This window comes from Thunnus albacares, chromosome 15 (assembly GCF_914725855.1).
Source record: "Thunnus albacares chromosome 15, fThuAlb1.1, whole genome shotgun sequence".
NCBI classification, from domain to species: Eukaryota; Metazoa; Chordata; class Actinopteri; order Scombriformes; family Scombridae; genus Thunnus; species Thunnus albacares.
The window spans coordinates 14,792,163-14,806,296 of NC_058120.1; the positions used below are offsets into that span (position 1 = coordinate 14,792,163).

Here is a 14,134-nt window from a genome sequence, read left to right on the forward strand (position 1 = left end):
AAATAAAATCATAGCGTGGAGGGTGAACACACACTACAGTGGCTTCAAAAAGTATTAACTAATGGTGTTACGTATTTTATTAATAGATTTGATCTAATAATTTCTCAAATGTACTTTTGGCGATGTGAATTGTGGGACCCCACATACACACACAGGTGGCTTTCTGAATTATGTTAAGACGTCTTAATGTTATCAGAGCAAACAGGAAGCACCTGAGCTCAACTTGGAGCATCGTTACAAAGAGCCTGAATGTCTATATAAGTGATAGATTTCAGTCGTTGATTTGGTTTGAAAGGAAGAGAGAAAGAAAACCAAATGTGTTTTCATGTCATTTAGCGTTATAGGTTTAACTACCAAAAAAGTGCAATAGTTAAAGAGCTCAATGTTTCCAGAAGTCACTGTGTCCCGCTACATGCTGCAAACAGGGCCCACTCCTGCCATGCTGTTCGTTTATGCCAATAATTTTTTATTTATTTTTTTTTACCTAAAAACTAGTTTTATCTCAAAATCACATTTATCATTTTAAGCTTTAAGGGTCTCTGTGTGCTAAAACTTACAACTACATGTAAAATTGTGCATTTAATTAATGTTTATAAAGACAATTACCTTTAAATGTCAAATTTACAACAACTTAAGGTATTCTGTTCGGGGTCATGTAATGGACTTTGAATAAATACAATAGACCTTTTGACATTAACAACTCATTAATAACCCCGTTGATTCATACACTAAAACCCCTCAATTAATCAATAACAACAAACAAATGGCATTAACCTGTACTTTTTTAAGAAGTGGGATTTTTGTCAAACTTTGAGCTCATATACTGAAAACAACAATACATGTTCAATGAGCAAGTGAAAAACACAAGAGAACTCACAACAAGCTAAACTGAGGAGGAAAAAAAGGGAAAGGAGCCTCAATAATCCCAGACTAAAGCCACACAAATCCACTGTTTATCTTTCACTCATTTTTTTTTTTTTTTTTTTACACATATTTTAAAACACATTCTTTTTGAAATATCACCAGCGAAGTGATATCTCTCGACCAGCAGGTGTCGCTGTTGACCACAGCTCAGATGGCACGCGGCCAGCCAGTATGTCGGTCAGTAAGGCAAAGGGGCGGGTATGCAGGGAAGAGACGTGATTGGTCGCACCCCCAACAGTTCATATTTCTCCCTGTCTGATTGGAAGGGGTGTGCTGTTACTGGGTATGAGACCACTGCTGCTTTAAGTGTGTGAGAAAGACAGAAGATAGAAGCTTCAGAGATGACCAGTCAGCATCCAAATATTTTATTGTTTCCTATATAAATATTATGTACTATTATATAAATATGTGCAATACCACACCTGTGTACCAATGTGCAATATAATGTATATTTGTATATATTTTAATTCGTCTCTCTCTTATCCTCCTCTTCTGTCATTTTTAAAAATCTTTCTCATATATTTTAAGTGGAACTAGAGCTGAAAGAAGGTAAATTTAACTGCCTTCAGTGTTGTCATCTGCTGTATTGTTGTGCATGTGACAATAAATCTCTTGAATCTAAAACGCTGCAGTTTCTCCAATTAAATTTCTTCCTCATCTTACATGTTATTTCTAGGGGAAAGGGTAGATTTTATAAACATGAACTTTCTCCTTTCATTTGTAACCGCTAACCACAAGAACAGGTGTTTTCTAACATACACCAGGCTGCGGAGAGAGATGTGAGATCTTTGAATGAGTGAAACTCCGCTGTTGCTATTCTATTATGCAAGAATCTCACAGCCTCGTCGTCTTCTCCTCCTCATTCCCATGTGACAGAGCTGAATGAGCTTAAATGATCTTGTTAATGAACTCATAATACAGGGAAAACAAATCTCTGTCTGTTTTGTCTGCTCTGACTCATCAAGCATTCTGGCTCTGAGCTAATGAACAGGACGCACTGTCCCCAGATGGTCTCACCAACAGAGCTTTTATAACACCAAAAATTCATTCAGCCAGCAGGAAGCTACCCACAGGCTAGTCAGCACATTTGGAAGAACACGAGTGAGTTTCAGCTGACCAAAAGAGGGCGGTGGTGGGGGAGGGAGTCACAGTGTGACGCACACAGGATGTGGGAAGGTACTACTCACTGCATTTCTGCGTAAGACAACCGGGAAAGATTGCTGACTAAATCTACATCCTACGTCTTGTTTTTCATAGCATTAGATACTGGAAAGGTCATGAGCAAAAGTGGACAGAAAGAACCAAAAATGGCTCATTTAATCTTAATTTTAATTACAAATTTGTATTAAATAATATGAAAAGTTAGACAGGGAGATATAATCAAGGTATAATCATAGTATTGAGGATTAATATTCATATTTACATAGTTTTTCATGTTAACATTTTCCCAAATATGACAAATAAATGCATCTCATAGTACAACAAACAATACATTCACTTAGACATATATATCAGTATTAACACAACAAAGACAAATAAAGATGAAGGAAGGGTGGAGAAGATGAAATGTATAAGACAAACTTCATACAAAGGCTTTGGCAAGAGTGCATACATATTATCAATTATGTAAAAGTAAACAAAAAAATGTACACATGAGCAGTAGAGAGGAAAATAGAGTCCAGTGCATGTTTTTCCTTAATTCCCGTGAGTAAAATAGCAGCAGCCTTGCGTGCTGGGCTGCTCCCAGCGTCCCTGTGGTATCTTGGGAGTGGGTAGGATGGCAGTGTTTATTGTCTACTTAGAGCCTGCAGGTACCAGCATGCTTATTGTGGCAAGGCCAGGTTTTGAAGGAGGTGTTTTGCCAGCAGCCATTTTGTTCAGGCTCCGAACATCAGCCTGCCAGGAGGGAATTTTCTTTGTGGTCATGTGGCGCCGTGCATGCTTGGTGAGGTGGTCGCTGCGCATGAAGCGCCGGTCACACACGGGGCACACAAATTTCTTCTCACCGGTGTGTGTTCGTCGGTGACGGGAGAGCTCGTCGGAGCGGGCGAAGCGCTTATCACAACCGTCCCAGCTGCAACTGAAGGGCTTCTCACCTAAAGGAGAAAAAAAACAGGGAGTCAGCGAATGAGTCACGATGCAGTCATAAAAATCTTGTACGTCCCAGTGTGTTGTCTGAGATACAACAATGAGCTCACTCTCTTCCCATCATGGATAACAAGGTCAAGGAAAGAATGTTTTACAAACAGGATGCAACACTCATTTGTGGTAGTCACATTTATTTCCACATCCTCATGAGTGCACAAACACCACTCTGTAAAACGCTCACCTGTGTGTGTCCGAAGATGAGCCTTGAGGTGTGAGCTCTTGAAGTATGTCTTCCTGCAGCCTGGGAAGTTGCAGACATAGTTTCTCCTGCGGGAAAAGTCCATCTTTGTGGCTGTGGTGCTGCCGCTGGGCCCCGCTGGCACGTACACGGGGGCAGGAGCCAGAGGTAGCAGCTTGGTGTTGCCCAGGGTCATGACAGTCTGAGGGCAGTGAGGGGCCTGAGAGACGGAGGACTGAGGGAGAACCAGCATCACCGTACCCTGGGGCACCGCTGAGCCCACAATCAGGGACTGCTGGACAGAGGCGGTGTTGGCTGAGGCGGGCTGGGGGAGGATGGGAGTGGTGGTGGTCCGAATTCCAGAACTGGAAGCCTGAACCGCACTGGGGATGAAGGCTGAGATTATACCTGATTGGCTGCTGACAGGGAACATCTGGCAGATGATTTGGGGGCTGGTGACTGGAGGTGGGGATAGGGTAGCGGGAGCAGGGGGAGTGGGTGGGCTGTGTTGAAGTTGGGTGTTGACAGGAGCAGGCGTGGGGACATTGTCCAAACAAGGTTTTGAGGGACTGACCTGCTGCTCTGTTTTTGATGTGGACAATGTGGGTGTAAGAGGAGCAAGAGGAGATGGAGGTGTGGTTATGAGCTCAGTCTTTGTAATACGTTGTTGCTGCTGCTGCTGCTGCTGCTGCTGCTGTTGCTGCTGGCAGACTGTTGCAGCCATTACCGTGTCTCTATTTTTCTGTGGATTGGGGGCCAATGGAATGTGGTGTTGGCAGGGGGTGTTGTCTGCGGTGTGGCGGATGACGCTCGTCGCCATGGCTCTGCAGGGCTGTGATGGAGGGGGGAGGGAGGGGGTCTTTTCAGCAATGGGTGCCAGCCCAGGATGATGGAGCCCACAGCGTTGCGTGGACACAGACGGGCCGGAGGTTGATTGGAGCGCTGAGCTGGATGTTGAAGTCTCAACAAAGCTGGGGCTGTGAGGCGGAGTCATACACTAGAAAGAGAAGGGAGAGACAAAAAAATGAAACAGTGTGCTCTATTCCATCCATAATACCAAAATCAACAGAGGTAATGGATGTTCTTGTCTAATTTTACAGGGGCTGCTGTTTGCAGAGATAAGTATCCCAGGTGGCAAGCAGGTACAGAAGAATAATGATCACTCTAAGCTATAAACTGAGATTTTTATGACCCTGCATCTGAGAGGAGGAACTCTGTCTGAAGGTCAAACCACCTTACTGTATCAAGGCTTTTTCACCTGCCCCAGACTCCTCTTGTCATAAACCTCAGTTATCTTTAGACATTCACATTAAAAAGGCCAAGGGGTTCAATACAAACCTTGGCTAGAATATGTTTACTCATCAAACATCACCCTTTTTCATTTCAGTGCCTCCTCACAGCTGAAATTATTAATAGCAAGAGGCAGAAATAAACATCTCTTACCAAGGAGGAGAGGGATACAAAGTCTTTTGGGGGTTCCGGGAGTTCTGGCGGCAGGAGGGAGTCACAAGAGTCCGAAGCCGGGGTGAGGGGTCTGGGCTTGCAAGGGCTCGGCTTGTTGCCTGCAAGGAAGTGGCCCTGGCCCCAGGAGCTCATACACACCAGCGCTTCAGCCGCCTCCAGGTCTGTGTACTCCAGAGCGGAGGAACAGCTGCTGGTTCCGCTGGAGACTGACTGCTCGCTGTCATGCCTCCTTCTCTTTGCGTGGGACCCACAGTGGTCCGTGTACTCTGTCTGAAAGGAACAATGACATAAACATAAATACTTCAGTAGTGCCACATCACTGGGTAATTTCAGCTGTATGATACACCATGCACTGTAACTCAGATTTGATCATGACACATTCGCAGACAAAAGAAAAATTTTCTATTCTAATAGTTATCATCTGCTCCGTCACTATTCCTGTATCTAAACTTCCCGGGCCAAACCGCAAGATGCTGCCAATAGGGGAGGGGGGGGTGTTGGTGACTACACCCCAGCCCAGCATGGACTGCCTCTGGCTCAGCGCCAAGACACCTCCCATTGCCAAATATAGACCAAAGTGTGACGTGCTGCCGAGATGAGCCATGTGAAATCCCCATAAAGCGGGTTTGCATCAGGAAGTAAGCTTATACAGTACATTACAACTTTGTTTTGTTAAAAAACAATATTTAAAATATTTTTTTTCCAGTAAACAAAGCATATTACAGGAGCTGACTGAATCTCAGATGAAACAGTTTGTCGACACTGCCAAGCTTCCGTATATGTTTAAATTACATTAAAATGTTAAATTATCACACAAAGGCATGACTCATACAATGCTTAATGTAAATAAATGAGTTTTTAAAAATTGTGTTTACATTATAATTTAATATAATTTGTTTTGCACCACTGGGACGCTGACAAAATAATAATAATTTAAAAAATAGATACAATTTGATATACAGTATGTTGAATTTAGCTGGTGACATAGCTTGATTAACTGACATCTCAAATCAGTCAGTAAACAACTGGATGCTAGCGGACTGAAGAGAAAACACAAAAATCAATACAGCGCTAAACTGTAACAAGTATTTAAACATTTTTCTTACCCCGTGTGAGTCCATCTCTATAAATTTTCGCGATGGCATGGAGGAACAAAATATTTAAATATCACTTTTTTTTGTTGTCAAAGCCAGTATAGAACAAAGAGACGGCGGTTGCCAGTGCTGCTGCCTGTCCAGTGGTCGTTTTTTTTCTCTGACTGGCTCCCTTTTCTCTCAGCTGTGTGTGTGTAAAACATGAGGAGGAGGAGAAAAAAAAAAGAAAAACAAAACTCACAACAAGCACCGGCGGGTGGCAACACTCAGCCAATCACAATCAAGTGTGTGAGGAGCTTCAGCCAATAAGAGGGCAGAAGGCGCGTGAACAGTGCGTGCTCGCAGGGCGGTTGGAGGAAATAGGGTGCGTGGCCGTTGGTGGGCGTGGCCGTTAGAGTCAGCAGTGTCAAGTAAACCCGATGAACTGTCGTCCGCTAAACTAGGCAAAAGGTCGATCCAGTCTATGCTGCGTTCACGGGCTGTGGGAATAACCTGGTTAATGCGACTTAACGGTTCAATGAAACATTTTTAAGCGTTTACAATTAATGAAAGTTATTATGTAAACGCAATCATGCGCATTATAATTGAAATAAATAAATATATATATATATATAGACACATTGTGTATTTTGATGATTCTGAAGAGTTTCTAGTATAGTTTCTGGGGAAAACACAAACCAAATATGATCTTCACAGTAAAAGAGAACCTACTGTATTGTTGTAAATTTTTATGGATTTTTTAAAATTATTTTTCTGCATATTAGAAAAAAGACTCCTCAGAATTTGCTTTATTGTGTCTTAGATTATTTGTCCATGATGAATATATTTAGAAACTATAAAATAGTTTAGGCATTTCCAACTGTATAATAGCTGGACCCCAACAATAACATAGTTTATTTGTTGTTGTTTATTGTTACAACAATCTGGTTAATATTAGAACATCTGAGGGCAGCACAGACCCTAGGCTCTTTTAAAGAAGGCATAAAAACTTTTCTATTTTCTTTATGTTGTGAGTTGTATGTTTTTAATGCTGTAGCTCTTTCAGATCCACTATGAATGAAAAGTGCAGTACAAAATTGTTATTATTATCGCACGCTCATATCTGATTATATGTGTAACATGTTTGGTGCTGTAAAAGATTCATTCAGGTCATTTATTTAAATAAAACTAGCTATATCGCAATATAAAAATACTCAATTACAAGTAAAAATCCTGCATTCAAAAATGTACTTAAGTAAAAATATATAAGTATTGGAAAACATGATGTACTTAAAGTATCCAAAGTACTTATTATGCAGAATGACCCTTCTCAGTGTGACTATGTATAATAATATTGGATTAATATTACTGTTGCATTACTGTGTAAGTATGGCATTTTCATGGTGCAGCTGGTGAAGGTGAAGCAAATACTTTATATGCTGTTGGGTAGTTCATTAACAATGTATCATTTAATTTTATAAACTAATCATGTTTTGTATGTAAAATCTGAATCTGCAAAGTACGGTTTGCACATTAATGGAGTGAAATAAAAGTACAGTATGTCTCTACGAAGTTTAGTGAAATTGAAAAACTCAAGTACCTCAAAGCACATTAAAATTGAGTAGAGTATTTGAGTAAATATATTTTGTTAGATTCCACCACTAGAAGTAGTGTACAAGTGAACCAAAATCAGAACTTATTATATAAACATAATTATTTGCTCAAAAACATTCTAATCAAGATGAATGTATAGCAACATATTTATTTTGATTTTGATAGACTAAGTGTAATTATACGTTAAAATATTACATAGTAAAACAAACCCAAAGGTCTTTTCCTTTACACCATCAGAAGATGCACAATATTGGACATAAATGGCCTGCGGTGCTGTGCTGAAGATTTACTTTTTTTGCAGTGTTTCTACTGTACAAACTAGTCTGCTGAGAGTTTCATTCTGTGGATCCACAAATGTGGGTCACAAATTGATCATGTATGTTTTTGAAACAAATTACTACAATACATTTATTACTGTATTATATGTGTACATGTTGAAATAAAAGGACAAATAAAAGTCTTTTGCTGTCACTGTAGGATTCTTTGAAGTTTTTAGCTCACACTTTGAAATACTTAAAGTGAAAGTTGTGGTTGGCTAGATTATTACACCCCATAAACAATTCATTGTGGGGTTTTTTAATGCTATTAGATATGGATGTATTATTTGCTTTACTTGACCAGCGATTGTAAATATAGGCCAAGCTGCATTGTGTAACTGAGAGCGATGAGACGTGCAGGAAAGTCAAATGTATCACCTCTCCCACAACAAGTGAATGCAACATAAGTGCCAGATGAAGCGCGGGTTTCTGTCTTGTTTTTTTGGAACTGGTTGTGCAGCTTTCTCCTAGAAAAAACAGATAGACAAATGCTTAACTGTCGTCATTTAACATCCCATAACACAAACACAAAGTCATTAATCTATAAAGTGAGTAAAATGCTCAGTTTTATGCATGTTACCACCATATCAGTGTATCAATTTATCATCGTCTCTTCCAAAGCAATTTATAAGCAAGTTATTTTAACATCTGTTATTTTTTGTGGTTTCACAACAAAGAACTTCAGGAGAGGTCAACAATTAAACTCTACATTAGGAAATTAATTAGGCAACAATGTCATTGATATTTACCCCAATCTTGGTCATGATCTTGACATTTGTTTTGTCTGTGTGTGTGTTTGTGTCTCATAGGCATTCAAGTCTGCAGATGAACTGCTAACTTGGTTGCAAAGCAAATAATTTTATCTTCTGATATTGAAAATATAATTAACACTTTATTGAAATATTCATATATGGAAGGTCACTTTTCCTGTAACATAGTGTCTGTTCATTTCTGTGAGATCATTTCCACAAATACATTAATGGGAATTCAAGTTAGTCTTGACCTATATATGAAGTTATATCACCACCCAACTGTATTTGCACAAGGGGAAAATGTGTCACGAGTCCCAACAAACTTCTGGAAGCCATGATATGAAAAGGGCGGCAATTAGATGCTTTTGAAAGTATGAATTATTGAATATAATCAAGATGCTTTGGTTAAAAATAATAGTAGTAGGCACATTCATATCATTAGATTCATGTGCATCAGTCATATTAGTTCATACTGTTTCTGCATCTCCTGCTTATAAATAAACAAACCTTTTAAGGCCACACATTACCTAATGTCACTCTTAAATTGCTTTTTGTTTGTGCCTGCAGCAGAAGGGAGTGTAGCAGGTGTGTGGGCCGGGCACTAGCAGTGCCTGGCTGCTAACGAAGACCTGTGCCTCGGTATGACTCACATAAGCATGACCTCAGGGTGCAATGAGGGCTTTGGAGGTGTGGCGGAGCAGCTTCAATGCCAGCAGTTAGCAAGAAGAGAGGGGAAGAAGGAGGAGCTACAGGGAAAACGAGTTAGCACACAGGCATGACAGGCAGCCCGGGCCTAAGTACAGCAGCCTGTTTGTGATATAAGTGGGGCAGTCCGCCTCAACTTAGTTAGGGAATCTGGAGGAAAGGTTATGCTGGCCCTATCTGGGCCTCCACATGCACACCTCCCGTGTCCAGCCAACTCCCCCCTACTCAGGAACTCCAGGAGCGGACTCAGAAAGGGGGGGAGTTGCCCCAACAGGGTTAAATTTACCAGCCAGGGGCTATATTTCAATAACAGCCCCTGAGCTCTGACAGGCAGCTGTGAGCAGGGTCATGTAGACAAGAGAGTCACTTCCACATGAAGTATTTCCACTCAAAATGAAAAATTTGATTATGTTAGTTACACTTTCGGAATCAGTTTGACCATAATCGACACATAACTTCTAATCTAATCTTGTTGCGGTATTCAATCATAAATTGCCAAGACGAACAGCATGAGGCCTTGAAATGTTCATTCATTAACATTGTTTCAAATTGTTTTGAAGTTATGTAAGAGTAAACACGTTTATTTCTTCTAAACTTGCACTAATAGTTAATAGAGGCAACAGATGCACATCTTTGCAAAGATTTTGCTAAAATGTTAATGCATAAATATAGATAATACACTGTATATAGAGGGGGTGAAGGCTTAGCTGATACCTCTTATGCCTCCTCTTGTTATGTTATATTGTATATTATAAAGATTTACAGGTAAACTTTACCGAAATTGTATTTAGTATACGGTATACTGCCTGCACTGGAGTACAGTGATCTTTACCGATAGCTGTTACCATACCAGTCATATCCAGCTTTATCATTTCATATATTTTGGAGGACAGCAAAAGGAAAAAACGAAACAAAAACCTGCGTCACATGTAACAAAAAGAGGAATACTTTAGTGTTGTGAAATCCCTCCCGTGCACTTGTCAACTGGTTTACATTTTTTGTTTTGATGGAATGCAGAGCCGAAATGGATCTTACAGATTATTGTTGCCGTAAATGTAACAATGCTGGGCTCTGAATTACCTCTTCAACACGTATTGTTTATTACATACTTTTGTATGGTGAGGGTGTTTGTATCAGAGATGCCAATGTGACACAGATACCCAGAATGCCTTGTGAAGTCATTTGAACTTGTGTAAAACGCTGTCAGCCAGTGGATCCTCCCCGCCAACACTGGAAGCTGACATCTGGGTGAAAGGACACAGTGAGTAGAGAGAATGGAAAACCTGTAAATGAACCCCTCGGCCTTCCTTTCTTTCCGCTCTTCTTTTCGTTGCCTTTTTTGGTTGTTCTGTTAATATCAGATCAACGGAACTGGACACGGACATAGAAACATGGAAATATCCTACTCTGCCCTGTTTTTAAGTATAAAAAATGTCAGAAATCACAGCAGGAAAAAAACATTAAAATAAAATGCTTACTGTTGCAGATATTTTCTGTTGAAAACATCTAAAGTTTATGAGATGGCGTGGGAAAGAGCCCTTCTTGAAAAAGTGAAAGAATGTTGACTCCCCTAATTTCTGTAGGTTATGCTCAGTTCCTGTAACCTAATCTTTGTACAGCGTCAAAAGAAGCAGAACATGTAAGATAGTCAGCACTTACCTTTTTAATTATAAAATTTCTCTTTTTCTTTTCTTTCTTTTTCCCTTTCTGTTCCTCTTCCTATTTGTTTATTTATTTGTTTTTATTTATTTATTTACTTGTTGCTATTATTATTATCATAATTATTATTAATTTCTTTATTTTTTCTCTTTGCGCTTATAGCCACCCCCCCCCCGATTGCTCCTCTACACCTACCCTACACACACACACAGGAAACCATTTCTTTCTTTTCTGCCGTTACCGCTGTACGTCCTAACTGCATGTTTTGTCTTGTTGTGTTATGTCTTCCATTGTATTACGTTCTGTCTTGTCTTGTATCACTTGTTTTGTCTCATCTCACTAAAAAATAGAAAGAAAAATTTACCTCAATAACTCAATAATAATTAATGTTATGGTCACATCACATGTGCATACTTCAAACCAACGCTATTAAGGAACACTTCAGAGATAAAGTGGTAAATATTGGTGTTTTAGATGCACATTTCAATCATGTAGCTTTTAAGTAAAATACAAAAAATCTGAAATATGCTTCAAAAGCTATATTGATCCATCTTCAGTGGATGGTTAGACTTTAATTGAGGAACCCTTTAATACCGAAGACATGTTTTTAAGAGTTGAGAGATTCAGATTATGCACTGACAATCTTTGGCATGATTTCAAACCACACTGAAACACAAGTTACATGTTTATGAGGATGTCATTTAAATACTGTCTCAGTACTTTGATAGTTCATACAAAGAAACTCAGAAAACTATTCCATTGTTACACATTACATACAATTCGTAATCATTTGGAGATTCATTTGTGCTTAGTCGATGTTAGAGAGCATTTTTTGGTGAGTTAATTAAGTGACAAATGGCAATTTTATTTCTATTTTTTGTGTTTTATAGGTAGTAAAGATGGTCAGAAAACAAACCACAGATGACTTGTTGTGCGAGCCATCAAACTCCACACTGAAGGATGCTTTGTGTACCACACAGCACGTGGCCCCGCCCCCCTCTCTCCTCCCGCACATTAGAGTGGAGACAACAGGGATTCCTCTACAAGCACCTGCCTCCTGATTGGTCAGAACTGGATTCTAAAGCCAATCTGTTGCTATGCGACACTGATTCATGTGCTGCTAGCTCGCTGTCTGTTGTCCTGGCAACATGAGGAACAGGAGGCAGGTTTGAGGGCTCCCTGGAGGAGGTCCCCTGGAGACGGTGTGAGCATGTGTGGTGCCTAATGATGATGCTGAAGGCACAGAAATCTGTGATTTTTAAAAAATAATTCACTTTCAGTAATATTCAGTCTGGTTGTTTGCCTCGGGGAAATTTTATTCAGTCGCACAGCATACAATGACAGAAATATGTTCTTCTGCATTATCTAAGGAAAACATTCAACATCACCTCAATTTTCAGAGGCCTACAGTAGCATATTGAGCGATTGCTGAAGCCCATTTTGAATCTGCAAAAAACTCAAATCTGATAGTCACATATGCTAGTTTTTGTGTTAGTATCTACACTCCTACAATTGAGAAGAGTATAGATCTGTGTGGGTACAGTAGGTGTGAGACTATTTTCAGTGTGTTGAAAAAATCAACATCGACACGATAATAAGTGCTATTTTCAGTACAGACTGAATCACAGATGCACGATAAAGAGCCATTTCTTCCTGTTATGTCACCAAGTGTACTAGTGAATCATTTCACAGAAGGAGGGAGTTTTTTACTTTAAAGAGTTGCTTTGTTAAAATTGCTCTGAATCATCCAGAGACACGCTGGAACATACTGACTCAAACAGAGAGGACAACGCAGACTTTTTTTGAATCCCTGTGATTAAGATTGGAAGTTTCATGTCTCTATTGACATTCAAATAACAATCAAAAAACAAGATCTGTGATGGACAGGAAGATAAGGCAACACATACTGCTGTAATTTTTCATATAAGAAATTAAAACTCATCTGTACATCTGTGCAAGTAACCAGACTTTTGTTAGGTGTTTCATACAAACTTTTGAAGGAGAGATTATCCCTAAACTGCATGTGCAAAAAGGTTTATCTGGACTCCAGCCTGATACCAGATATGGAACAGCACGTTTATCAGAGGTAACCTGAGAAGGATTACAGCGCAGCGGGAGGAATGTGTTTAGTTTTCTCAAAGTGCGAAACCAAACGGAGTTGCACTTGAGATGTTTGAACAGCATTAAAGTAGGTCACTTGTGGTCTGGTCTAACAGGGGTATATGGGAGTGTACTATGCTGTCATAATAATGTGCAATTTGAGCAGGGCAGAACCCAAACTGTTGCTGCATTTAACCTCAGAAAACTCAGAGACGTCAAGCTCTAGACAGCAGTGAGATTAAATATGACTCATTTGTTTTGACTGAATCTTACAAAAGCGAGTGAATTACCACGTCAGGCTCTTAAACAAAACAGCTGCACAGCCATGTAGACTGGATATGCTTTAACACAAGCAAGGCTGCAGATAAGGTGCAATAAATACATGCATTTACTGACAGTTTGACCAATGCCTCAACTTCAGATTATCATACAGCCACATTTACATTTTTTTGCAGTGCTCCACCAACTATGTGACAGGACACAACAGTGAGTCATCAGTCTTTACATTTGACTTTCTGAATTTTCAGTGTTGGGGGAGTTTTTCCAGCCATCAGAAAATTTCCAGAGATCAGCAGTTTAATGTAGAAATGCGTGAGGATTCGATGTTTGGCCAGCAATGTCACACATCCATCCAACATCCATGTTATGCTTAATTCCAATTCGTTAATGTGGCGTTTGAATAAACTGTTAATAGGAAAATATGACAGAAAGCAAAAGAAGAGAGACCATATGTCTGAGTTGGACGTCCATACGAGGACAGAAGCTGCATCTTGACACCAACTGTGGGTTGAAACGAGGACATCTCAGGAATGAACTGTTAACTGGAAGAAGAGACGGAGAGAGAGAGTAAAACAGAACGAAAGAGACAGTAAAAGATGGAGAGACCAGATGGCTTTGCACTTAAGGGCAATAGGAGGACAGTGTGGTAACGTTGGCGTCGCCGGTTGGTTAAATTATAACTAAATGAGGCTTCAGGCCTCTCTGTACCTCCACACCTGAACCTCATCTTTTATGATTCTGCTTGTACAGATGCCGGCAAGGCACTCACACTCATCACTCAGAGTCCAACAGGTGACACTTATGATAAACACATGGAGCGCAGTTTTATAAGTGACACCTTATAAAACATCAGGAGAGAGGACAGTGATTTGTCAACTTGAGTTAACAGCAATATCACAACACTCAGAGCTGATGACCAAA

The 14,134-nt window shown here is 39.9% G+C and overlaps 1 protein-coding gene and 1 long non-coding RNA gene across 2 annotated transcripts; one reads left to right on the forward strand and one right to left on the reverse strand.

Moving 5' to 3' along the window:
- Window positions 1-2,619: 2,619 nt before the first annotated feature.
- On the reverse strand, window positions 2,620-6,016 carry LOC122998710 (Krueppel-like factor 11). Its single transcript, XM_044375672.1, has 4 exons — window positions 5,821-6,016; window positions 4,694-4,984; window positions 3,254-4,247; window positions 2,620-3,020 (listed from the first exon to the last, which is right to left on the reverse strand). The coding sequence occupies exons 1-4, from the start codon at window positions 5,857-5,859 to the stop codon at window positions 2,719-2,721; spliced, it is 1,626 nt and encodes a 541-aa protein (XP_044231607.1). The 5' UTR covers window positions 5,860-6,016; the 3' UTR covers window positions 2,620-2,718.
- Window positions 6,017-8,118: 2,102 nt separating this feature from the next.
- On the forward strand, window positions 8,119-12,738 carry LOC122998527. The gene is made up of 3 exons (XR_006407444.1): window positions 8,119-8,266; window positions 9,038-10,436; window positions 11,725-12,738. It is a non-coding gene; the product is annotated as an uncharacterized LOC122998527 (long non-coding RNA).
- Window positions 12,739-14,134: the final 1,396 nt, after the last annotated feature.

What these genes read in the sequence shown, in the direction of transcription:
- LOC122998710 (XM_044375672.1), bottom strand. Translation starts at nt 5,859, where the DNA reads ATGCCATCGCGAAAATTTATAGAGATGGACTCACACGGG. An exon ending in TTGTATCCCTCTCCTCCTTG is followed by an intron (nt 4,248 to 4,693) that starts GTAAGAGATGTT and finishes TTCTCTTTCTAG; the next exon opens with TGTATGACTCCGCCTCACAG. An exon ending in TCATCTTCGGACACACACAG is followed by an intron (nt 3,021 to 3,253) that starts GTGAGCGTTTTA and finishes TTTCTCCTTTAG; the next exon opens with GTGAGAAGCCCTTCAGTTGC.